This window comes from Melospiza melodia, chromosome 6 (genome assembly GCF_035770615.1).
Source record: "Melospiza melodia melodia isolate bMelMel2 chromosome 6, bMelMel2.pri, whole genome shotgun sequence".
Lineage (NCBI taxonomy): Eukaryota > Metazoa > Chordata > Aves > Passeriformes > Passerellidae > Melospiza > Melospiza melodia.
In genome coordinates this window covers 51,572,756-51,599,680 of record NC_086199.1, presented here as the reverse complement: position 1 = coordinate 51,599,680, position 26,925 = coordinate 51,572,756, and the positions used below count along the sequence as shown (strand labels likewise).

The following is a 26,925-nucleotide window of genomic DNA, read 5'->3' as shown; positions in this document are numbered from 1 at the left end:
CAGCCACACTTTGTGAAGTAACAATGCAGAGGAGGCTTGCACAGGCACTTGCACTAAGTAGGTTGCTCTTGCTGTTCCCATTACAGGTCTGGGGGTTTGGCAAACTCTGCTGTGCCCTTCACTGTTCTACAGCAGAGGTGGTGGGATTTCCTTCTACAGCTCAGAACCACTACAAGATTAAACCAGATGATTAAAAGGAAGACAGCTCTAATACCTCAAACCAGAGACTATTCTGATTCATTTTCAAAGGAGAGACCAAAATAGCTTCATCAGGTAAAGGTTGGCAGCACACTGATAGGAAGTGACTAAATAGGCAAAAAATAGGTGAAAAGAACTATTCCTAGTTTTGCTTCCACTTTTCAATAAATTTATTATCTTCCCCTTCTTTTAGTCAGACATTGTACTTCCTATGTAAATGGTCAATATATAATCAACCTTCACACAGTACATTTCATCAGTACATTCTATTCCCCCACCAGCCAGAAGTTTTTCTCCTCAGCTTCACCCCATCTAGTAGTCCTCAATTCTAGCTGCACTGAGATGACAGCTTTATTATTATTATTATTAAATAATGAACTTGGCTCTTAGTGCACAGTAGCTCTCTTCTTTATTAAAACCATTAAAGCAGGTTGTAAAGCACAGGTTACTTCAAAACTGCTATAAATATTTCTATAGTCTTCCCCACTGTATTGTTGTGTTACCACCTCCTTTTAGCAGTGCTAAATCAAGAGAAATCCAACTTACTGATAATCAGTTGAGCTTCCCTTTCTTTTCCTATTACAGTCCATTCCTGAAGTGCTAAGGGAACTGGAGATCAAGTCAGCAGGGTCTGGTGACATGAAGTCACTAATTGTAGAAGATATGTCCATCCTTTGGTCTGCCATTGGACTGTCTAACATTAGGGAAGAAATAAAAAACAACCCCCCAACCAAAAGCACTGCATTAATATAAGCAGACACTTATGTATTTTTAACCAAAAAAGTTATCTCAAACTTAGCATTCTTAAAAAACTGCAATAATCAGTTTCTATTTTTCCCTCTTGCTGTAAAAAAAACAGGTAATTTCTCCTTCCCCAGTTACTGCTCTATGGAGTATTGCACACAAACCATGACCATTCTCCAAACACATTATGTAGCACAATTGTTTTTCAAGATTTGTCAGAATGATCTTGGCTTACTCTTATGTTGCCTGCCCAGCCAATTGCTTCTTCCTAACAGGAATATTTCTGACAGGGAACACTTGTTTTAATGTGTCTCTGCATTTGAAGATCATATAAGAGCTCACCAACTTTTAAAGCTCCATTTCCACTGAATTCAGAACATTTCCATAGAAATGAACACCTCTGCACAGCAGACTCCACAAATAAAAATATTAGAACCCAATGGTGGTCACAGAAGTCTAATTAAAGGTAGAAATTAATCTAATTGGCATTTTAATCCTCTAGACTGCAAGTAATTCAAATCTTCACTATTTAATCCACTAGACTGCAAATAATTACACTGTTGGAAGAAACCCTGTGGAAAGATGCTAAATAGCATCAGCTGTGAAAGAGAGGAGGTTTTACCTGAAGGCCTGTCCTGGAAGCCTAAATCCACTTGGGCAAAGATGATGATGCTCAGCCCAAAGCAGCTGATAACCTTAGAACTCTTCCATGCCTCATGTTCTGTTGGTCAAATACTTCCAAAAACCTGAATGGGGGGAAAAACCAGCAAGCTTAAAAAACACCTTAAAAACATCAGTGTAGTCACAGTTTACAAAAGGAATAGATTTTTCCAACTCAGGGATCAAATACACATTTCCTTACAAGGTGCAGAAGCTTTATCCATCCATTCAAAGGGTTAGCTGTTGGGATGTGCCTCTCCTAACATCCTGTCAACGTGATCACACTGTAACCAATTCTGCTGAAGCATGTATGTAGACATAAGTTATTAGCCAAAAAAAGTTGCTTGTTATCATTTTCTTCAGCTCTGCCAGAACAGCAAATTCAGAATTTCTCAAGCTTAAATTATCTAAATTTCTGCTCCTGGCACTGTAAGATCAGGCAAGTCATTGTCGTGGTACCACCAGCTACTGAAGGGACGATCACTGTTGCTGAGGGCTCACTGTCCATCCCACCCAACAACTCCTCTCTGGTCCTTTGCCAGATAAATAACCCAACCCCTTTTCCATTTCTGACAATGTGTGGACATACTGCTAGAGGCACAGTAAGAGGCCAGCTGGCACCAGAACTGACCAAAGCTAAATCAGTACAAATTGAAGTCAAATTAAATGAAATGCCATTGAATCCATAAGCACATTTGTTTTGCAAGGCTCTCATTCAGACCCATAGCTATTTTCCCAGTTGTCTGCTTTGTCTCTCTTAGCCCCAACAGCCCAACAGCTACAGACTCAATGGTGTTGTTGTGGTGGATGAGGTTGCTGCACCTCAATTTACCAGTAAAACCAGTCACTGGCTATTTATCTGTGCTAGGGTCAGACCCAAACCCATTCTCTTCAGTCTCAGTTGATGTGCAGAAATTAGTTATAGCTAAACTCAGGGTGTTTCTGAACACCTCTCTGTGTTAGGGTGCAGGCTGAACTCACACTTCACTGCATTAGGAAACTTCATGGACCACCTATGATGACCTCAGACAGAAGGCTGGGATGAGCTGGAATGAACAAAGAAAAAAGGGGTGGAGGAAAAAGGGTTTGTAAGTTCACCCCAGTTCTCCCTCTTTAAGAATGCCTGCAAATAGTCAGCATTTTAGCTACAGAACCAGAACACTGCACAAGTCACCATGCACTAATGCAAAAACCAAACTGTCGTTCATCTCAAACAAAAATTTCATATCAGTTTTATAGAAAAAAATTTAAATCAAGTATCCATTCAGCTTTGCTATTTTATACCTGTCTATATTTGATAGTTCCATTCAGCTATTTTAAGTGTCTTGACCATTTGAGCAGAAAAAAAATACATAAAGAGCAGAATTCTCAATTTAATTTTCAGCCAGCCCTTTCTCTACCATGTCCCAAATGCTCACCCAGTCCTAACAATCACAGTCCTACATTTTAGCATCACAGGAGTTAAGAACTATGCATGTCTCTTGAAATGAGTTTTAAAGTTAAGAAGATGTCAACTCAATGATCAGAGCAAAAATCAGCATGCCCCACTAAACAGTGAACAGTTCAGAGAAATGTTTTTTTCACAAAGCTTTCTTAAAATTCTAGGAAACTGAATATTTTCTGTCTTTTCAGCCTCCACCTGCTGGATGTTCAATGCCTAAAAAAAATTATCTCTGAGGAGAACCACAAAAGTTACCCATATATTTAAGCAAAGTTCAAATCTTCCATTTCTGATGCCAAACTTGTTGCCAAAGTACTCTAAGGACCTACTTGATAAAAATGCCATGGAGTCTACTTCCTGACTGAATTCTCCTACAAAGGAGAATCAAATGGTATTTTGTCATTGTATCCATGACAGTTTGTCTCCACAGTAGTTTGGGACTCCTTGGGATTCCCCTTCCTTGCATTTCCTCTTCCTCTGATCCCTTGAAACAAGGCTAATGAGACAGCAAAAATAAATCTTACTGTTAGTCCCTTAAAAAAAAAGTGAGATGGCACGTGACCAGCTTAATCATGCAGCAAAGCTGATCACGAGTACACAAACACCTCTGAGCAAATCAAGGTCACTGCCAAAGTAGGTCAGCTCCATGAGCCAAGCCCCCAGCCAGAGTCAGCACCTCTTTCCACCAGCTCTGGTCCCCCAGGCAAGAGGCAGCCGTGCCCCAGGCACGCAGGGATCTGTTCTGAAAGAAATGCAATTCATAACTTCATCAATCACAAGTGCCTCGGATCTCAGAGCGCACTTTCGCAATGACAGAGGAAAACCGTGGTGTGGTTTCCTGAAGAAGTCATTGAAAAGATACTCACTGTCCCTGTGGGGAATGACTGAACCAAAAACAGCCCCAGAAAGGAAACCATCCACTTCCCTTCACAGCAGCAGTCCATTGCTGCAGTTAAGTGTCACAGCACAAGCTGGTACAAAAAAGAAAAAGAGGTTCTTCATCTTCCCTAGCAGCAGTTTGCTGCTGCTGGAGGCTCTCTCACACTTGCACTCAGTGCTGGGGAGATTTCAGCTCAGTAGCACGAAGGCTCCAAGGGTGCCCAGGATGATCTCAAGATGCAGACCAGCATCCATGGGCTCAATGCTGCAAGTAACATCAGAGCCTTCGTGCCCATGCTCACAGGGGTCTGAGGATGAGGGAAGAGACGAGGATCTGACTCCATGTTTCACAAGGCTGATTTATTATTTTATGATATATATTATATTAAAGCTATACTAAAAGAATAGAAGAAAGGATTTCATCAGAAGGCTGGCTAAGAATAGAAAAAGAAGGAATGATAACAAAGGTTTGTGACTGGGTCAGAGAGTCCAAGCCAGCTGACTGTGATTGGCCATTAATTAGAAACAACCACATGAGACCAATCCCAGATGCACCTGTTGCATTCCACAGCAGCAGATAACCATTGTTCACATTGTGTTCCTGAGGGCTCTCAGCTTCTCAGGAGAAAAAATCCTAAAGAAAGGACTTTTCATAAAATATCATGACTACAAGCCTTTATTATGGAATACTCCATGGGAATCACAGGAAGATCTCTGAAGTAAAGCAGGGTAGTTCTCTTTGCCCTCAGTACTTGAGGAATACTCAAGTGAGACTATTTCCTACCTTCCTAAGATATTGATACTGTTGGGTTTTAATGGCACCCTAACACCATTTCCAATCACTCTGCACTTCCAGAAAAAGTGGCTTCCTCTCACATGCAGATGCATCTCACCACACTCTGTGGTGCAAAGAAGGGACTTTACCCTGCTGTGTTTGTTGAGGTCACCCTTTCACCACTGAGACCTCAGCATGCCCCTCTGTTAGAACACTGAGAATTTTAAACTTTGTGTGCTGAAAGGTACAGACCCACAAGAGAACTGCATTTGACCTGAGGCCATGGAGAAGGCTTCTAAAATTGATTGGTAGCACTGGGATTACGGGTGTGTAGTTAGTTAGAAGTGTGTAATATCACAGGGTGAAAAACTTAGAGTTTGGGATTTTAGAATATAGAAATAAATATGAAGCAAGATGGAGGCTTTGGGGTGGAGGCAGGCTGTTCTTCACCTTCTTCCTTCTCCATGGGTTTGGGTGGCATTTTGTATTTGGGCAGAAAAGTCCCCATTGCAGCTCTTTGGGATCAGTTTTTGGGTTAGAAGGGAAAATAATCCAGGTGTCAGTTCTTAATTGGATAATTTAGTCTTAAAAGCCCTTGTACCAAGAGATTGTTGGCCATTTTGTGCCTTCTAATGAAAAGCTGCTGAGCTCACAGCAGTGAGACTGTTTCACTGATAAGAAATAATAAACACCTGAGTCCCAACATGAAATGCCATCTCAAATGCCTTCAGTCCAGACCCAGAGAAACCCATACCCATCGGTCCCTGGCAGCCTGTGATTCACATCTGAGTTTTGGAACTCTTCCTGACATCATGTTTGGAGCCTGACCACCCAGCCAGACCTGCTCCAGCCTCCTGCAGCCCCTCACCACAGGGGCAGAGGCACAGCCCTCAGATGCCCAAGAGACCCCTTTTCCAACTTCCTAAGCAAAAAGCAGCAGGCTGGAGGGAAGCAGCCCATGAATTTTAGCCAGCCACAAAGCTACAAGACAAGTAATTTTGACATGGAAAGGAAAAAGTCTCTAATAAACAGAAGAAAAACTCCATGTGCAGTTTCTCAGTAGATCAATCTGTCCAGGTACACTCCCACACCAAAAGCATCTGCTCATCAGCAGAGTCTGAGACAAGGCAGAACAGGTCACATCATGCCATCCCCTACAGCCTTTGAGGCTCTCTCAGTGCTGATGGAGACACACAACAGTGCATTTTATCTTCTTCCCACAACACTGAGACTCTCAGACCAAGAGGAGTCTTGGTTCCTATTTTATGAGGGAAAGTACCTCAATCTTTACTTCCAGCTACTTTAAGAAAGGACTCCTCATTGCCTCAAAACCAGGAATGAGTGCTAACTAAAATAACTTCCTCTTGCACAGGGGAGCTCCAAACTAGCCCCAGAACACAGAAGTGTCTCAGCAGCCCTCAGTAAATGGGAAGGATCACTTCCCCAGCCTGCTGGCAGCACAACTGACACAATCCAGGAGGCTCTTGGCCCTCTTTGCTGCAAGGGCACCCTGGGAGCCTCATGAACCATCAATATCTTTTCTGCCAAGCTCTTTTCCAGCTATCCAGTCCCTAATCTGTACTGAGACATGGGTTTTTTTCTCTCCAGGTGCAGGACTTGGCACTTCTCTTTGTTAACTTGCTAAGGTTCTTTCTAAGATTTTTGGTGACTCTTTTCTCTGGTCTGTAGAGATCCCCCTGCGTGGTAGCACACTCATGTGGTGTCTCAGACACCCCTCCCAGGCTTGCATTTGTCTGCAGCTCTATGTACAAAATTTCAGACAGCATGGAAGAAAAGGAAAACAGGCTGGTTCTGGAAAGAGAACCCAATAGAATTTAAAAACCTCCAAAAATCCTAGCTCATGCTCTTTCCTCAGTGAAGCAGACAAATATGTGTTTCAGGGTGGTGTGGTCACATGGGAAGGCCTTGTGGATAGAAGTATGGATCACCTTCAAAGCAGAAAAGGAAAAATGGATCAAAACCAAAGCCAACCCATGTCACCTCCATGAATCAAACCTGTTTATACCAGCTGTGCTAAGTATTGGTATTGTTCATGTAGTATTTCCCTCCTTAACAGGGGACTGGGATATACCTGTAGTGCCAGAGCTCAAGGTCTAGCTTAAAATTCTACACAACAGCCACTGGAGACACCATCAAAACCAGCATCCTGATTATCCACTGACCCTCACTGGAGACACCATCAGAGACACCATCAGCATCCTGATTATCCAGCTGACCTCAACCACTGGAGGTTCCATCAGAACCAGCATCCTGATTATCCAGCTGACCCTCACTGGAGATTCCATCTCCCCTCACATCTCAGCAGTGTCTGCTATCTCTACCTATCCACTGAATCCCAGCTGCAAGAGGGTTCCAACAAAGCTTGCCAGTTTGCAACCATTACTGAAAGCTTGATCTAGTGTAAGCTTCTCCTCAGCCAAGATTTGACTCTTTGAGCTCTTATTCTTTGAAGTGAGCTTATGCTGCCCTCTTTGCATATTTCATTCTGGGCAGCCATCAAAAAGAAACATCACAAGGGACCTAATCAAGCCCTTGTGAAAAGGTGGTGATGCACACTCTTGGAAATCAGCACTAACACGCTGCTGCTACCAAAGGAATTTGGCCTGCTTCAATAATCCATCTGCCAGCACAGGCACTCCTCAGGTTCCAAGAAACTGCTTCCACAGAGAGAGCAGAAAGGGACCTGCCTTTCTTGGAAGGGCAGGCTTGAAGGGATTTATGAAACCTCTACACATGAAGCAAACTGTTGCCTCTCTAGAGGCCACTGAACCAAGAAGTACTGTTGCTCACATCAGCAGACACAGGGCAGGGCTGGGAGTGCTGCAGGAATTCCTGAGCTCAGCCCCAGCACTGCAGGGGTCTCCACTGAATTGTGCCCCAGAGCTCTGCACACCCTGGGTGTCACTGGGTGCCTCGTGACATTTCACAGACACACTGAGATCACCACAGATATTCTAGGAGCACATGTTCATATTTCACCTCAAATACCAGCAGGGATACACTAAGGAGGTTTCAGCAGAAAAGTGTAGCTGCCACACAACACCTGTAAGCTAACAGCTGATCTCCAACAGAGTAAAACAAGTTACACTGAGAATTACACCCAGGTCTATCTGTCAATGAAAGATCCACTCTCAGTCAGCACACACCTCTGGATGTCTTAGAATTTCAACAGGTCCTGCTGCTCGAAAACATCCAGATTGATTTCACTGGAAAGTGATACAGCCATTATTCCATAAAACAGAATAAAAATCACTCATCCTAAGAAATCCAGCTTCTAGTAGAAAAAGGACTGAGCCCAATGTCAGAAAGGTTTTAATTATTTCAATCCAAGACACCCAAGCCAATATACTTTAAAACAATGCTTCAAAAATGCTTTTCAGCACAGCACCCCAGAATTTTAATGTTACAAAGTAACATTAAAAATTGGTTCCACTACTGTTAAATGTTGGTACATAAGTTCACAAAAATCTGTGTTAGGATGTGATATTTAGTATTTATTTATTCCAGTCTTTCAGAAGATTTTGTGTGTGTGAGAAGAAACAAGGTATTGCATTTTCAAGACTGGGGAGAATGAGAAGATTTAAAATCAAAAGATAACAGAAACTTTAAGTCCTTTGGGCCAGTTATTTCAATCTGCTCATGTGACATCAAAATCAATTGTTCTTTTAGTAATGACAGAGTTAAAAGAAACAGACTGAGGCACAACAAACTAAATCTACCCCCTCAATTACTGCAATTAAGCTTAGCTGAAGTCCTGAGTTTCCAAGCCAGGTCCAGCCTCTAATGTGTGAGGGACCTGCTGTTTCACAAGCACAGGATGCAGCCCTTGCTCACTAACCCTAAGCCAGCCAAGGGATTTGGAGAGGGTGGCAGGCAGAGCAGGGTGTGTGAACGACAGGAAAATCCATCCTACCATGTGGGTAAATCAATTACCCAGCATTAATGGGCTTCAAGGAAAAACCTAACCAAAGTTGATTTCTTTAATAGCTCATGTACTTCCAGCATGCTTTGATCAGAAACACACACCCAAGCCCACAAAACAACAAAAACCTTCTCAGCTGAGGAGGCAGTGGTTCTGTGAAGTCTCCCAAGTTGTACACATTACTTCTGAGCTGTCAACAACAGAAGATTCACTGTAGATTTGACTTCAAAGCCAAAAGTTTTAGAAGATTAGAAATTTCTCTGTAAGAGGACTGCACACAACCTGGACTGACATTTCTGGAGCAGGAGCAGCATACAAGATAACAAGTAGGTAAGCTACTTAACTCACTCCCCATGTTACACAAACAGAGGGAATTTACAATCAGTGCCTCTGTAACTCACAGCTGGCTCCTTTTTACACTTGCAGTCCAAAAGATGCAGCTTTTTTGTTTCAACATTTCATCCAGCTCCTAAATATGAACACCAGTTTACAGCAGACAGATGTTTTAGACACAGGTCTTAAAGACTTTAATTAGCCAAAGAGAACAAGTAAGTTTCATATTGTTTAAATGCACATCTTCTCATCTAAAGATGATGAATAGAGCCCAGCTGTACACTGTAAGTATTATTATGATGTGATATGATCTGGGCAAATTTAATTTCCTTATTGCAGCTCAGTGAAGCTCGTGGATCCTCAAAGCCCAGCAAATATTCTTCCTGTAGTTCATAATGTCAAAAGTTGTCTTTCAGTGGCAGGAAGGCAAAATTCTCGGAAGTTCAAAGAAATGTGTTTTTAAAATGAATCAGCAGCCTAGGCAAACACTTCCTCATTTGTGTCAAAAGTAGAATTTTACCCTGTGATCAGTGACTTGGCACACCATGGAAACCCTTCCAGAGCTTCTTCCTCAAGCTCAGAACTACTGCTTGTACTTCAACAGGATCTCTTGACTGTAACACTTCCAGTGAGCACAAGCTTTAACTAAAGCCATCTTCTCACTGGCACAGCACCATCCTAGTACTCCATTAGTTACTCCAGCTTCCAGCCACCAAGTCCTTCTGGGCTTTTGTCAGGTCCTCATTTCCTTCCCTCCTCTTACTGCAGCACTGTAGGCATCCAAACCAGACAATATATTCAAGCCATGAATAATACTACCCAAGTAATATTTCCTCGCTTGGCTTTTAAAGCTTATGCATTATGGGAAGTTAGTTATTTTTCATTGAATAGATTAAACCACTACTCACTTCTTTCAGCCTCTGAAGTGCATCTATTAAGGTGAAAATCCTAGTTTTCTTTTGAGTTGAACCACGTGGTCCAAAAACTTTTTAAGATATTGCACAGAGCTGTTTTCCATTCATATTAGTACTACAACAAACCCAAACACATTTGGCACGTGCCAGACCTTTCATTCAGAGATCTACTGCCAAACTGCAGCTAAATACTTTATATCTTCAGGGAACAAAGCATTGGAACAAGAGGGCAGAAATATCACCAGAAGGAGCAAAGACAGGTGGTTCTATTTATAGCTGATACTTTCATTTCCAGTTTTTGCATATTCCCTCTGGTCCTGCTGGATTTCCTCTCTGGCTGGAAGAAGCCACCCCTGCTCTCAGCACTCTGCCAGCCTGACAAAGCAAAGCCAACAGGCTGTCACTTCCCCTTCCATCCTAAAGCAAGCCCTGGGAAAAGGAAGAAACTCTCACCCTGCCTGGAACCAAGCTGGGGTTTCCTCACCCTGGCTGCCTCTCCACCATTTCCTCTAGCTCACATATCCTCCACAGGTTCATTTTTTCCCCACTGGTTTCTTACAAGCTCTTTTTTGCTTCACACGAAATCAGCTGTCAAATCACATCCATGTGAATGCCTACATTTCTTCCTTCAGACTACCTTAGAGACTCAATTTTTGTTTTCCTGCACTACCAGTGCTTTTTGGATAAGAGGGCATCACACCTTTTCCTTAAGCGTACAAGTCAGAATCTGGTAAAAAAAAAAAAAAAAATCCAGAGAATGTACAAGGATGGCATAACTACTGTATGCAATAAAGTTTGTGTGGAAACAGAAATTTGCAACCCTAAAATTATTGACAAGTTTCCAGTTTTAAGAAAACTTTTCCCCACACATGCACCTGCAATTGGAGTCCCTCTGTTGGTGGAGCAACAACAAACACTGACACGAATAAGCTCAGCAGCTTCCTTTCCTGAAGTCACACTATCTGCCAGTTAAATCCAAATCAAACAGTGAAACCCTGACACTGCAACAACTTAGCACTTCCTAAACTGTTCTATTGAAAACATGTAATGAAACACACATTAAAAAAAAAGATACACATGTCATTTTCAAGGGAAATAGATTTGTAAGTAAACTGGCAAAAAGCTGATGTGGCAAAAAAGCTGATAGGCCAAGAAACACCTATAATGTATTGTAATTAGGAAATAGTTGGCTTCTCATTGTGGTGGTGTGAATTATAATATAGGAAGGGTGAGACAATACACATGAGACTGAAAATGGAATATAAGTTTTCAAGACACCTCTCAGTTTTCCCACCTCTGGGTCAGAAAAGAACACAATCTGACACTGCAGAGGTAACACCACCAGCCATACCTGAAATCCAGGTTTGTGAAGGTAGGATTTGCTGCTAAGGCTGAGAAAGGCAGCCTTTCCTTCCCAAGCCATGACAGATCCCAGTGGGCACTATCCCACACTGCGCCCTTCGCAGAGAGCCACACAAAGCAGCTGGAAGCACAGCCACAGAGAACACTGAGAAGTAGGGCAAGCTCCCAAGGCCCCCCAGGCCAGCACTAATATTGACACAGCACATCAGGAGCAGAATTGCTGCAGCTGACACCTCCCTGTCCAGCCAGAGCTGTGCTCAGGACTGCAGCGGAACAGGGGAAGGGATGGCAGGATAGGGAAACCACAGTGCAGGACATTAAAGGTGAAGATAGATGTCTCATTGCACCATGTACTGAACACTGAAATGAATGCTCTTGGCTTCTACTGCAGCCCTAGCTGCTTTTCATGCTTCCTTCTCTCTCCCTTGGATCAAATGGAATGTCTGTGCAATGGACACGTGTTTAAGGTGAGCCCCAAACACCCTACAGCCTGAACCTCACTAAAGCCAGCATTTTGAGTGGCTTTGGTTTTGAGGGTTTGTAATTACAGCACCCAAAGTAAGACCTGATGGAGCAAATCAAGTGACAGTTTAGGGAAAAGCCATCAGAATATTGCTTGGAAAAAGCTGTATTTGTCTAGCTCAGGATAAGCACAAATACTGCTGTAAACCTGACAGCAAGTTTCACAGAACAGCTGACAGAACACCTTAGTGCCAAAGGCATGGCTTTAATCCCTTTTTTAGTCTCTTGTCACTCTTCCCCCAGATTTCCCTTCCAGTACTCCAGCAGAGACTTTAATGAAACCCTCAGAGCCTGCATGTCCAGTGTGTTGAATTCATCAGGCTGAACAATAACTTGAGAGAAAGCACAGTGCTCTGGGGGCTCAGAAATCTCCAGTGCCTTGCTGAAAGGGCAGATGTACCCAGAAGCAGCTCAGAGCAAGGGGAGGAGACGTGCCAGAGAAGGGGGAGGGAAGAAATGTCCCATCCAACTACAGTAAGCAGTTAAAATATCCCTGTTACAGCCTTCCTGCACTTTCAAGATATTTTCAGCACTCCCACAGGATTTGTTTTCAACACACAAATCCCTCCTTGGTTTGAGCAAGACAAGGTGTGCTGAAACCTTTCCACTGATCCACATCTGCACTGTGACATTTTCTCTGCTCTTTTGTGAATGGCAAGTTATTAATATACAGACACAGTAGAGAAGTATTTCCATGCACTCTGCAGTCACTGCTGCAGTGGGAGTATGAGCTTTATTTTCCTGAGAAAGGCCTACAGCAATAGCACAGCCCTGTAGAGAAATGGCTGATACATCATCTTCCTTTTTTGTGCCTCTGCACATTCACACTGATGTTGAGAACCACCACATTTCCAAACCTGTGACATTCAGCAGCCACAGATCCAGCTGGATACAAGCCTCAGACTTTGCATTTTCCAGACAGGCTTTTAAATCCATGATTTCTAATTTAAATCAACAGTCAAGTTTGAATACATACTTTTACATTACAACTGAAATTGAAGAAGTTTTAAAATTGCTGCTGTATTTGGAACAAAGACTCAAGTTCCCAGATCATGACAGCCTTTAGAAAGGCAAAGGAATGATCAGGAAACACCAGCAGTTCACTTCATGGGATCCCTATCGCTATGCAGACATCTCAACCATTGCAAACATTAAAAATAACAGAAATGCAAGTTGGGAAGAATAGTGTGCAATAGACACACACATATAAAGAAACCCAAGAGATGATAAAATCCTGCCAAGACCAAATATGAGCAACTGAGGAAGAAAACCTGCTCAGAAAAAACCCAACACAACAAATCACAGCCACCCAACCCCAAAAAATGGACTCTTCATACAACTGAAGGCTGCATGCTTGATTTTTTTAAAAATGATTTCTCATCCTAGACTCAAAGATCCATCCACACAACAACCTCCTTCCCCACCTAATCAAGAAGGGATGCAACATAGAGCAAAGGGACATCTGATGAACAGTTGCAACCAGAAGTTTCTCCACCTCATTGTTTTAATTCCAAAAGAGAACATTCCATGACCCACACAGTCTGATGGACCTAGGAAGGATCACTAGACAGTTCACATTCCTCCTCAAAAAAGCTTCAGTAGGTTTAGATGATTTTATTTCTGCAAGTAGCAGACTGGTGCCAAATATTAATAATGCAGTCCCTTAGTTACCACTTACAAATGCTTGTAATTATTTACAGCTCCTGAACACAGGATGGCTTGGATATCATCCAACAAATCCCCAGCAATTCAATTTATTAGAAAATGGAAAACTTTCTACTTTCACTCAGCAGAACAATAGAGGCAACGAGTTCTGCTTAAGGAACAATGAAATAAACTGGTCCTCTTCTGCTTAGAAAAGTGGCAGGACCAAGATCTACAAACTCCTCAAATGCCATGGGGACACCAAACAGAGCCTGGCTGATAGGCTCATAACAACACCGCCCTTCACATGAGGTGGAAAGGCTCTGGAAACTCTCTGCCAGGCAAGGGGAGGCCTAGGAGCTCCTGTGGTTTGTGTGGTCTGCACAGAGAGGTAGGAGCAGCTCACGGACAGGGATTCTGCTGAGCGTTACCAGCAGAAGTAAAGGTTACTGTCAAGTCCCTGAGCTGGAAATAACTGCAGCCCTAATCCCCCTCCTTCACCAGGAGCACTCACAGCCCTGCTGGAGACACAACTCTAGAGCAACTGGGTCTTCATGACACACAGGGGTCTCTCTTGCCTTCATCTGCTATCAGTAAAAGAACATTATCTCCATCTCTAAGTTTTCAGAGAAACTTCTATTTACAAGTACGATATACATGGCATGCTGACAGGGGAAGTGTGAAATATACAGCATCCTCAAAAAGCCTTCCAGGTCAGCTGTGTTTTAAGTTAACTCACCTGCAATTATCACCCTACCACCACTCAGCACCAGGTGGAACATTTGAACTGAATCAACAGACATCACAAGTTTAGCAAAGCAGTTTGTAAAAGCTTAGCTTATCAGGAAAAACCCCAGTCTAATACAGGAAGCCAGGTTTATATGCTCGGTGTCTGCTCTCCTAAATGGAATTTCAAATCCAGTTTTCACAGCTGAAGTCCTCTGCGGCAGCACAGAGCAAGGAACCACATAAAAGTCAGCAGGCACAAAGCACCCAAAACAAACACCAGAAAGGCAGGCCTGAGCCCCACCTTGCCTCACTTCAGTGCCTACACACTGCCCCACTCACCTCAAACCTCTCCTACAGTGCCACAGCTTTCCTATCATTGAGTAAAACTCTTAATTCTCTTTTTAAAAGAGGCCAAAGAGCCACTAAAGCAGGCAAACTGTTAATGATCATAGAATCATTAAGGTTGGAAAAGACCTCCAAGATCATCAAGCAAACCTTTGACCTTTGATTGCACACAGGGAAAAACCCAACCAGACAAAAATGCTTGGAACAGAAAAGAATCACATATTTCAAAGGATCATGGACTAAACAATAGATACAAAGAGTTCTGGCTTTTTTTTTAAAGTCCTACTTTTCTGAAATGGTCACTTCAATCTCATGCACTATTGTGCCTTGACTTTAATAGAGCAATACATACACTTTTTGTATGTATGTTTTCTTCAGTCACTCATCTGGTGCTCAACTGAAATGCTTTTTTATCTGTTCAAGCCCCTTCAGCTCTCTGCAAAGGTTCTGTCTCCTCTTCCACATACATTGAATTTATTTGTTATCCCTAAAGGTACAAGCTTAAATTTATATTCTCTAAATTCTGGAGTCACTGACTAAACACAAAATATTTACTCTGAGCAATTAAACTGACAAATGCAAAGGCACTTTCATTACCTTCATGTTAAATCACTCCATCTCTGTTTTCATAAATATGAGTATGAGCTCCTCAGGTTTCTGTCCCACTTCTGTCTCCCTCCAGTATCAATGCTCCAAATTTCACCTTCTAGCAAATCACTGGTATTAACATTCTGTCACTGGTATTGATATTCTTACTCCAAAATAAAAAAACTGTTATATTTTGATCCATTTAAGATTACAGACCAAAAGTGGTGCTTGCTTTGCTGAACAAAACTCATGGGTGTTACATTTCATGCATGCTTTAGAGAATAACAACATGAGAGCCCCCCTGCAGTATTTTTAACCTTTTGACTTGTTTTGCTGCAAGAGTCTCTGCAGTCCCCTTCTCTCTGCTCCAGGTCCTGCTCAGCCTGCTAAAAGCTGTATGTCCTTGCACTTCCTTCTACTCAAACACAGAGCACAGATAAGCAGGCAAGCTTTATCTCAACACTGATACCAGACTCATTCATATCTGTTCCCTTGTACGGTCCTGTGTTCTGCTCTCCTCTGCTGCAACAGGAGGCACCCTCATCTACTCTTTTATAGGACACACTGATATGCTGTAATTCAGGTCAAAGTTTACTTTACAAAGATATCCTGGAAGAATTGATGTGTTGTAAGAATCCCTTACCTGCCTCCTACCTTTTCTGTTCGAAAGCTTAGTTCTCCTTGCTCCTAACTTCCAACTGTTCTAGCCTGAATGTCACTAAGTCACCTATCTGCTATTAAACCTCATCTCATTTTCTCCTACCAGATAACATTATCAGCTCATTGACTGAAGGATTAATGCACTGAATTGCTTTTTCCTCCTTTAAATGAGTTTAGTTGTGCTCCTTTGATCTGACACTAAATTTATGTTTGCAAAACAGTTCATTCCTTGAACTCCTTTCAGTTTTCCATTCACACTTTATCAAGTCTGAGAAAGTATTAAAGCCATGACATAATTAACATCCTACATAGATCAGCCTCCCTTTGAGTCCAGCTTGATATCCTTGTTTACCAAGGCACGGATTCTTTTGTGCACCTCTCTAGTGTTGCCCTGGGAACTGCCAGTCAATAAAGTCCTTCCACCCTCGGTCACTTCCTCTTGCAAGTGTGACATACAGAACAGGGCCCAGCTGTAGTTAGAAAGGGCACATGTATTTCTCAAGCAAGCCAAGTGGAAATTGCCAGAATCAACGCTCCTGACTAATCCTTACTCAGCTCACACACAGTAACCATGAATCAGTCTGATAATAGTTTATTTAATACAGGGCTAGGTGGGTTTTTACAGTGCAGCACACACTCCTCTTTGGGAGATTCAGAAGACAGAATTCACACTATTTCATTAGTTGAGAAGTTGAAAATCTAACCTTTTAATCCTTTCTAACTGCTAGAGCTTTTAATCTCCTGGCTTCAGCACTCAGCTGGGTACTCCCATACAGCACTGGTGCTTACCTAACCCCACACTGAACTGCTCAGAGATACAAAATAGATCAAACCTAATCTTGTAAAGAAGTAATTTTTTAAAAAGCTACAAGTCTGAGTAATGACATTTGGTGATTCAGAAGTCAAACAGATACCAGCACTGTGCAGTGGAGGGGAGAGATGATGAGCTCACCAGTGAGCATCATTTAACTTCCCTTGTGGGAGCACACAGGTCAACCCTCAAAGGCAGATCCCAGCTCAAGTAGCCCTACAAAGCCTCCAGGGTAATAGAGGCATTCAAGAAACACTCTGAAATGTATTTATTTTGTTTGTGAGCTGCTGCTTTGGATAAATTTGCTCCTTTTGTAGAGGGCTGTTTAATCAGCACCCAGGTGAAATCCATCTCCCACCAACAACAAGTCAAGGAAGAACCTGGATGAATGTGACTCCAGTTAGGATTAAGAAACATTGCTCTGGGTTGGGATGGCACATGGAACAGTCAAATCCAACTGCACTGAGATGATTGATGCCTACAGCCTGAGCAGTGGGAATGTGAACACTGTGAAGATAAAAGCAGAGCACAACACAAGGAGCCACCAGGAACAATGTGAGCAGCCCTTTGAAGGGTGGAAAACGAGGAAAAGCTCACATGTGGAAATGATTGGGATGAGTCCACTTCTGGAAGGATGTGTGGAAAATACAGAACTGCACCGTGAGGGATGATTGATGAGAAACTCACGGGCTGCTGCCAAACAAAGACTCAGCCAAATTCCGTCACAGGGAGGAGTTACAGGGCTATGCTGGGCTGTATTTGGAGGTGAAAATCTAACCCTCCACTGCCACACGCAATGAGGTTTGCTAGAAAGGCCAGTCAAAGTTAGCTGTACTCATCCCTAATGTTTCTCCTTTAAGCTAGTGCACCAAGAGTCTTCCAGGTGTCGAAAGGGCAGGGAAGTTTCTTTTTCTGCTTCCTGCAAGTCTTTGAAATCCACTTGGCAGCCACTCCTCCAGGCAAACCTGAGAAGCTGCCCCAGTGTTATTGTGTGACCTGGTTGCCAACACAGCATCACTCCAAAACATCGTCACGGCCACGCAACACACACGCACGAAAGAGCAAACAGAGCTCCCAGAACTGAGACAAAAGGACAGAGCCACACACAGGCAATTCCAAGGGTGAATTCCTGAGTGCCTGCGTCTGTAAATAAAGTCAGAGGCCAGCTGAGACACCACTTACCAGGCTTTCCAAAGTCACCAAACAAAATTCAACAGAAACATAGAAAAATAGGTTCCATTGACAAATAACAGAAAGCTGTACTTTTCCAGGTTCGTCAAGGGACACCATCATTCCAGTGGCTTTGGGGCTACAGGAAAATAGCAAGCCACAGAAATACCCTAAAAGTAGAGGGCGAGTTGGACGAGGGACCAAATATTTGTTTTAACAAATAAGAAGTATGCACCCAAAATGTGTGCCAAAGAAAGTAGATTACACAAGTGTTACAGCACACCATGAATGAATCCATGGAGGCTTAAGCACTTGCCTGAGCAAATCCTGCTCTAAAAGGCACGTTCATTTGGTCTAAAAAGCAGCGAGACCTCTGCAACACTAACTGAAGCACTTAAAGGAACTTTAAGAATCTTAAAATATGGAATAATGATCATCAATATGCTACAACACTACCTGCGTCTCTAGTGAGATACCAATAGGGCACTTCTTGCTCACTTTTTTGCTACATGGAAGACATTTTTTTTGTTCTGCTTCTTCCCAAGGTGTGCAACTATTTGGTTTTAATAATGTTCGTATGCTCTAGGGAAAAAATAACTAGAATCACTTCAAGTAGAAGGCATGAATTATCCTGTTATCTGTTGAGTTAAACTTTGTCTTACATTCCATTTATATTCTGAATAAAGTTCAAAATTTTTAGTAAATCTCTTTCATAAGGGCACATTACAGTCTTAGAGAGTGTTTCATGCCACTGAACACAAGAAGAATTCTCCTGAACAGCTATTTGATAAGAACATCAAGAACAAACTATGGTGCCAATATTTCTCTGAATGGAAGTCTGGGTAGGTTTTAGAAAGCTTTGCTTCTTGAAAAAAGAACATTTAAACCAACTGGCAGCAAGGTGAATGATTCTCAAACTATGCCAAGTTTGAGAATCATTCTTAAACAGCAATTATTTTTATTTTTTTTTAACACAAACATGTCCCCTCCTCAAAGGCAGCAGAGGTGTGCACAATTAATGGAGTTCAAACCATGTATTGTCTTGGAAAAAAATAATCTTCCCCTCAGTCTCTTTCCTATATTTCACTTCCTCCAGACTTCCTGGCAAGTTTAACTGGAGACATTGCTGGGCCTCTGCCAATTTTACATAAATTATCAGTTTGACAACAACTTGGACACGTAAGTGTTCAGCTCTGGCAAAGTCAGGTGATGGTGGTGAATGAGCTCCTGAGAGATTTGTGTATCTGAAACACTTCTATATTTGTCCATCTGGAAACCCAGAGGTGCATGGGCCAGCAAGGGGAAAGGGAAAAGAGTCAGAGGTCTGCCTGAGTTACTCTTCCTTGTTATAAAAGAGAATTTGTTTAAAATGGCACAATAAGTACTGAACAGCTCCACTGTATAGCTCCAGAGATGAAAGCAAGAAGTTGCTTATTTTTCTGCCTTCTGGGTTTTAGTGCCAAAGCCAGATTTTTTTTCATCAAGTTTTTATGTAGATTTATGAAAGAAATGACCCAACAGAGCTTAATCCAAAAATACACATGAAGGTTGCAGTGTAACACATTTAAAACAGCACTCTTCACACTTCCTGCCTCTCCCACCTCTCCCTCAGGAATCCTCACTTTGTGAGCTGTTTCCTAACCCACAAAAGCAGAAATGTTTATGAAGCCACAAGTTGTATGGCATCAGCAATCCCAAATGACTCTTGTGGGCAAATACTCAGCTTTGAGACCCAGCAGATTGCCCAGGCCTGGATCTTTGCCCCAACATAAATGTCACCACAGAGGATACACAGATGGAAATTGTCAGCTTGGAGCACTGACCATGGCAACCCAGTCCCAACGAGCACCAAAACTGCTGTCCAAACCCTATACCAAACCCAGCATTTTGTCCTGTCAAGGTACCAGAGCAGAGCCCTGATGATTCTGCCCTGTTTCCCATATGTTCTTTGAAAACCTGCAAAAATCCATCAGTCAGAGCACAATTCTTGGGAGAAGCACACCCAGAAAGGACAGTCAGAAAAGCTGCACAATGGCATCAGCTGCATCCAATTGTTAAAATTTGCTCTAAAATGGTGAGCTGATAATCCCCACCAGGAATGGGAATGTAGAAACAGTTTCTCCAATAGTTGACTGCAGTAATCTTCTCCTCTGCCGGGCTTTTTCCCCTCATCATCTTATTCTTGATAATGACAAAAGCATTTGAGTAAGACAAATAAAAAGCCACTCCAGCCAGGAAAATAAAGTAGGCATTTGCTATGGAAGAGTCTCATGGTCAAGTCAGATAAATGAGGACAGGAATTACCTCATTCAACAAATAAAGCCAAGTAGAGTAATTGAGATCTCATTATTGCCAGCTGGGATAGCTTAAACAGACTGAACTAGATTTTAAAATGCTCTAATAGGGAAATACCCATCTCTCTTCAGACTGTCTCCTGGCCAGACAAGCTGACCAAGTTACACATGTCTCAGAGGGAGAAAAATGTATTTACATAAAACTCCTAAAATTTCTACCAGAAGTGAAACAGAAAATCCCAACACGAACCCAAACTAGCATGAACTCTTTATCTTTCTACTTAAAACAGGAATATCCAATTGCTGGCCTTGTATTTCTAAAGCACAAATCACTTCTAGTACTTCTAGAATTTGGACCCAAACTGCATAGAAAGCATTTGACAACATTTTGAACAGATTGTTCTATAATTACAGCACATTTCCAGCAATTCTAATGTTTTATGTGACAAGCCCCTCTAAGAAGTCACTGAACCTGACTTGACAGCTTTCTAAAATAAACTACAATATTCAGAGGCTGGTTTGGTCATTGCAGTTAAAATATATTTTAAAATAAGAAAAAAAAATAAAGAAGAAACTCTATAAAAACAGGAAGAAAACAACACTATTTGTAACAGCAACTTCCAAGCCATAGTAAATTTGGTACAGATTAGAAACACAGTAAAATGTTACTCTAGGCCAGCAAATTTGCCTAATATTCTGGGACTTTATCAGATTGATAAGGAAAAAAAGCTATTCCAGGTATCAGAGCCTTCTAAGATCACAAACATATGTAAATTTCTGGATTTATGAATTTGGGCCATGGCCTGACTATAACACCAAAATATTCTTAAGTATGTTGAGGGCACAGTGTTGACACTGACATTTTTCCATTAACTCATTGAATTAATTTCATCAATAAAAAAACCAATTTGCAAATGCCAAGATTATATGAAATGCCTTGGCAACAACACATTGGGAAAGGAAACAGGAATAAATGGGCCTCCTGTCTCTTAGTCAATAATTCTAGAACTTCAAACTGGAAACTGCAACCTGCTCAAGACCAGGTTAAAAAAATATAAACCTCCAAAACAAACATCTGATTATTTTTTTTTTTTTTTTTTTTTGCAATCTATTCTAGACCACAGATTCTATCCCTGAAAAATGACCAGGTCATTCAAGTCTGTGGGCAAAATAAATATTATTTTCCAAGGTTATATATAAAAACTAATAAGCCAAAGTGCAGCAGAAAGCCCAAAACTCAACGAGATTTAAAATACAATTATCAGAAGTCCTTGAATGAAAGATAAAAATATCAGTAGCACTCAAACCAAAGCCAACTTGCTGCCACTCTCAAAGACTACAATGCATCTGCACAACATAAAGGATGAAAGTTTTGATATTTTAATAGATCATTTTGCTTTTAATTGGAACTGAACTCCTAAACTGTGTAATGCTCCAAGAAAAAATGCACAGATGACAAAGAAATCCATTCACAACAAGTTAAGGAAAAGAAAACCCAACAAAACCAGTTCAAGGAAACTATAAAATAACAGCTCTGAAGACAGAAAAAACATTCTTATAAAGGAAAAAAACAAAGGAAAAAAGTTAAAATAAAAGTTTCTTAGCTTTATTTTTTCCTGTTTTTTCTAGGAAGTAACTTTTCCTTCTCACTTCACCTGATAAATATTCTGCAGTACAGTATTATTGAAAAATTTCTACCAGTCTTCTTGATTTTGTCCATTTTGGTCAGGCAAATTATAAAAGGTAAAGGCACTTTAAGGAAGTTTCCAAGATAAAAAGAACTTAAGATCAAAAATAATAGTGATTTCTGAGCTCTCTGGTTATTTCATTCACCCTTGAAATCCTGCATCAATCCCAAATGGATAATAAACATTTTAGAGTTTTCTGAGTAGCCCTGTATCAGGAATACATCCAATCTTTTAAACACATGGATTCCATTCACTTATTTTTCAGCTGACACAGAAAGGAATTAAGGCAAAAGGCTGCAACTGAAGGAGCACCTCAGAATTGCTATAAAGCACCTCCCTAGGAAAGTGATTTCAGAGACATGGTGCCAAAAGATGCTGCCTAGGAATCACCAACACCCTTCCCAGTGCTACACAACTGCCCATGGGAGGATTTTCATGCCAGCCACACTGCTCAGGGTTCAGCAATGTGCCTGCTGCACTGACCTGCCCTGTACCTCTGGAAAACAGAGCCCACCAACATCTGCAAGGAAATCCCACCCAAAGCCACCCCAAACACAAGGAAATCCCACCCAAAGCACCCCAAACACTCCAACCATCAGCCCCAGCTGCCTGGACTCATGATTGGGTCCCCTGAAAGCCAGCAGGGAAGGTCAGCACCCTGGGCCCCAGGAGAGTGGCTGGAGAGCTCTCCCCTCCCAATGCTGCCAAGGAGATCTCCTGCTCTCTGAGAGCCTCCTGGCACCATTCCTGCACAGGCCAGCCTAGGAAACTCCAGCACAGCTCCAGCAAGCTGCTCTGGCATCAGCAGCTGACCCACAAGTGCATCTGACACAGCACACATTGAATAACAGCTTCTCAAATAGCAGCAGACTGAAAAGGTTACAAATTCTCCATGTGCTGCCTAAGAAATATCTTTTTGCAAGTGACCTGAACAGAGAGTGAAGAAAGACAAACCTTGCAGGCATGGCACCTCAAACAATCCTGTACTTTTCTCATGAAGAACCCACTATCAGGCAGCTCTTGAATCAAATTAAACCATAAACCAGGAACTTGAGCATCAGCTAAAATAAATTTGAAATAATACCAAACACAACAGAAACTATCAATCTTCTTTGGGGCAGAGACTGAAATGTCAGACTATTTTTTTAGGTAATTAATATTCCAGACTAACAAAGCCTGGAGATGCTGTTTTGATCTGTATTCTTCTGCAGAATGGATTAAAAAAGAAATTCCATTTCTCAACATCTGGTGAAAGATCAGGTTTCCAAGGAGATGAAGTCTGGGCCTTGGATAAGTAGCCTTACTGCACATTTCCAACAAATTAGGTTAAAAAGGCAGGTGCCATATGCAGTTAATGGCAGTGAGTTACCTTGATACCCAGCCCATTCCATGTAACAGACATCACAGCTTATCTGACAAGGTTCAGAGCCATTAAATACAAATAAAACTAATTTCATAATCACAACTGAGATTTCTTCCTCACACAAAAAAACCCTCAAAACTTAAACAGGCTTTCTAAATAACCCAATACACCAACTCTTAGAGAGAAAAGCCTTCTGATTTTTTTAGTGCAGAATTTTTCTGCTTCAATGTCTTGACTTTCAACCATGTAACACCTGAGCACCAGATTGTAATTTCTGTGAGTTCAGAAGCAGAAATGTTCAATAACCAAATTTCAAAAGTTGGTAACTGAGTTCCAGTCAGCATCATCCAGTCAGGGACTGCATTTATCAAAATCAATTATTTCAGGCTGAAGCTCTCAAAATATGATGACAGCCAAAAATTAAAGTTTCAAAACATGTTTACTGTATCAAAGTAAATAGAGAAAGCTTAAATATTGCATTCTGTAAACTTAGAGAGAACCAAAAAGCCACACAAGATTAAAAATATGTAGTTATTTTGGGCTTCTCTTTGCAGTCATTTGCACATGATATGCCTTTATACAGCTTTTACTGAAGACAACCAACTTCAGAGAACTTCCTGACACTTGGGGATACAAGCAGCTGCCTTTTGCTACTTTTCTTCCCTTTTTTAGAAATAGAAAACTGAGGGTAAAGGTTAAGAATGAAAAGCATGCAGGTTACAGAACTGAAAGTCACTACAGGATGCACCAAATTTACTTTGTTTCACTTAACAATGATGTATTCCTTCAGGTTTTCCTGTAGCTTCTGTCAAAATATAACAACACAGGCAAAGGCCCCGTGCTGAAAACAGCTTCAAATGTTACATTTGAGCATGGGAACAGCGCTTCTGTACTCATGCAAACTAAACAACCTGCAGGTCTCCTGGGATTTCAATTACCAATTATTATCAATTCCCTTGGAAAACCTGCCTTCCTCACCTGCAGCTCTCACAGTCTCAGCTTTGCCCTCAGTCCTGCACAGCCTCAAAGGACTCTGTGCAACTCTAAGCTCCACCAAACAAACGCAATGAATGCTCTCTGCTCTCACTCCTGCTTGCCCAAAAGAACCCTTGAGAGCAGGAGAAAAACAAATCTCCTTTAAAGCCCCCCTACAAACATCACCTTCCTAACACATCCCTAGCAAGGCTCCCCAAGAGGAGCACGTGGTGACAGGGACGTGGCAGCAGCCCCCAATTCCAGCTCTGGCTTGGTGGAACCCCAGCTCCCGCCACCTGAGCTTCCTGACACCAAACCAAGCAGCTTTCCTCGTGTTCTCACTTGTCTGCTCTCCCAAGGAACTCCTTTTACAGAGCTTGATCCTCCACAGCTGGCATCCAAAGAGACAGTGGAAATGCACGGTGTGGAAGAGGATATGGGATAAAACAGCATAAAACCCCAATGGAATGCTGTGGCTGTAGATTATTTTACACACTCAATTTCTACAAGCCCAGGAATGGTCATGAGAAGCACAAAGCCACAGAAGTCAGGAGCAGTAAAGCCTTTCTCCTTAATAAGCAGCTGTGGTTTAGAGTAACCAGAGAGAGGTCTGGAGTTCCTGATGCTTCAAAGAGCTATTTACATTTGCATATTCCTGCAGGATACAAAACATACATTATGGAGAGGGCAGAGTTTAACCTCAGCCCTCTGCAAGAACGTTTAAGCAGACAGTTAGCTGGAATTAATACTTAATTGGAACTAACACTCTTTCTTTTCTCCCTTACAGACTTAGCTGCAGCCTGTGTATTATCAGTCACTCACATTTAAAAAGCCCTTTTGATAAAAGAAGATATAAACAGGCAGGATAGGTACTTTTAATATGAGTATGTTAAAAAAGAAACATAGTATTTTGAATGTTGAAGTTCCAGAATTAAAAAAAAAAAAAAATCTACTGAAAGACTGAATTTTGTGAGATTAGATCACACTCTGCAGCTGACACTTTCTACCTCACGCACTAAGGAAATGCTTTAAAATTCCAGTAGGTATACTTGCTTCCAAGGCAAGAAAACACACCCACTTGTTCCTTCACCCTTGTTTTTCAAGCACAAAAACCTTCCCAAAACTGTTATCACCGAGGCACTGGAGTAAGAGACCTCAGCAATTCCAAACGCAAAGTGATTCCCTTGCCTCCCCAAGCGCAAAACGCTGCTCTCGGGAAGCCGCCCCGGTGTTCCGTTCCCTGCCGGAGGACACCCTTCCTTCCCTTGCGGCAGGCAGGGCGCACAGGTGTGCCCGGGATCGCCGGCAACAGCCCCGGGATGCTCCGTGCGGCCCCGGGCCGGCACCTGCCCGCAGCCGGGACGGGCCAGGGCGCCGCAGCAACGGGGAATTCCCGAGCACCGCCATCCGCCCGCCTTCCACACGGGGCCTCCCCATCCCGGAGCGGCGGCGGAGACCCCGCGGCCCCGCTGGGCAGGCCCGGGAAGGGGCTCCGTGCCCTCCGTGAGGCGGCCCGAGCCTCGCACCGGGGAGGGGGCACAGCCCGGCACGCCCCCCCAGCGCCCCGACCGCCCCTGCCCGAGCGGGACCCCGGCCCGGCTCTGCCCTCCGCGGGTGCGGGCCCGGGCCCGCCCGCCAGCCCCGTCCCCCCGGTGCCGCCACCCCGCCGGGCCAGCCGCCCCGGGGCCGCTCCGTAACGGGGCCCCCGCCGCGGTCCCGGCCCCCGGAGACACAGCCCGGCACGGCCGCCGGGGGGTCCCAGCGCCGCCATCCCCCGGGCCGGGTCCCCCCGCGCCGCCCCCGGCCCCTCCCGGGACTCCCGCGGCCCCCGGGGGCGGCGGCTCCGCCGGGGCCGCGCGGCCCCCGCCCCCCCCCCCGCGGCCCCCGGCGCCCCCCGCCCGCCGCCCCTGGCGCTCACCGCGGCTCCGCGCGCCCCTCGCCGCGCCGCGCCCGGCCGAAGGGAGGGCGGGCGGGGGTCGCGGCCCCCCGGCAGCGCCGCACGCCCGGCGCAGGCAGCCCCCGTCCCTGACCTACTTTCCGCCTGGCTTGCCACCCGACGGCGCACCACTAACCTACTTTCCAGCCAATGGCACCCTCCCCCGGCCCCGCACCGGACGCGCCCGCCCGCCAACGGCAGAGCGGCTCGGCGCCCGCCTCGCCCAATGGGCGGCCGCCGAGCGGGCAACGCCCGCCCCCCCGAGCGCCGGCAAATCCCCGGGCGGCCCCGCGGCCCCGGCCAATGGGGAGCGCGGCTCTGGGCCCTGGTCCCGCCCCCCGGCCGGGGGCGGGGCTGAGGGGCGGCGGGGAGGCGCCGCCGGGACCCGGATGTGGCGGTGGCGGCCGGGTCGGCGAGGGTTCGGGGCGAGTATGCCCGGGGCGGCGGGGAGGGCTCGGCCTGGCCCGCGCTGCTTGCCCCGGCGGCGCCGCCCGTCCTCTGCCCGCCCCTCCGCAGGGGCTCGCCCGTGCCGCTGCGTCATCGCCGCGTGACGTCAGCCGCGGCCGTGACGTCACGCGCCGAGGTGTGAAGGTCATGGCGGCGCTGCCCCAGCGTGGCCGCCGTGCCCGCGCCTCCGCTCCCTCCTTCCCTCGGCGGTGGAACATGGCCCGGACACCGGCCCGGTGCCTCGGGGAACGGTGCCGTGCTGGGACTCGCCGGCCCCCGAGCCGCCCTGCCTGAGTGTGGCCATGGGGCCCTTCAGCCCAGCCGCCGGTCCCTGGTGCTGCCGAGCCCCGCCTGGGGTGTGCGGGGTCACAGCACCCTGCCGGGGCGCCGTGCTGGGTCACTGGCCTGGTTTAGGGCAAATTTGGGAGAAAACCTCCCAAAGGGGCCCCTCCAGAAAGCAAACGCAAAGGGCCCGTCCAGAAAGCAAACCCACACAGCCCCTCT

The 26,925-nt window shown here is 44.2% G+C and overlaps 1 protein-coding gene across 9 annotated transcripts in view; it reads right to left on the bottom strand.

Annotated features, from left to right (window-relative positions):
• The window catches only part of BMAL1 (basic helix-loop-helix ARNT like 1), a 50,773-nt gene extending 24,609 nt beyond the window's left edge, over positions 1–26,164 (bottom strand). For 4 of the 9 annotated variants that reach the window (XM_063158127.1, XM_063158134.1, XM_063158135.1 and 1 more), the window contains exons 1-3: positions 26,073–26,114; positions 1,565–1,688; positions 745–892 (exon numbers count right to left, since the gene is read on the bottom strand). In XM_063158127.1, coding sequence (XP_063014197.1) covers positions 745–884 — 140 coding nt within the window. In that variant the 5' untranslated portion in view covers positions 885–892; positions 1,565–1,688; positions 26,073–26,114. Of the gene's footprint in view, positions 1–744; positions 893–1,564; positions 1,689–2,583; positions 2,689–25,956; positions 26,018–26,068 lie in introns of those variants that run through there. The other 5 variants (XM_063158130.1, XM_063158132.1, XM_063158129.1 and 2 more) reach the window with 5 other exon arrangements.
• Positions 26,165–26,925: the final 761 nt, after the last annotated feature.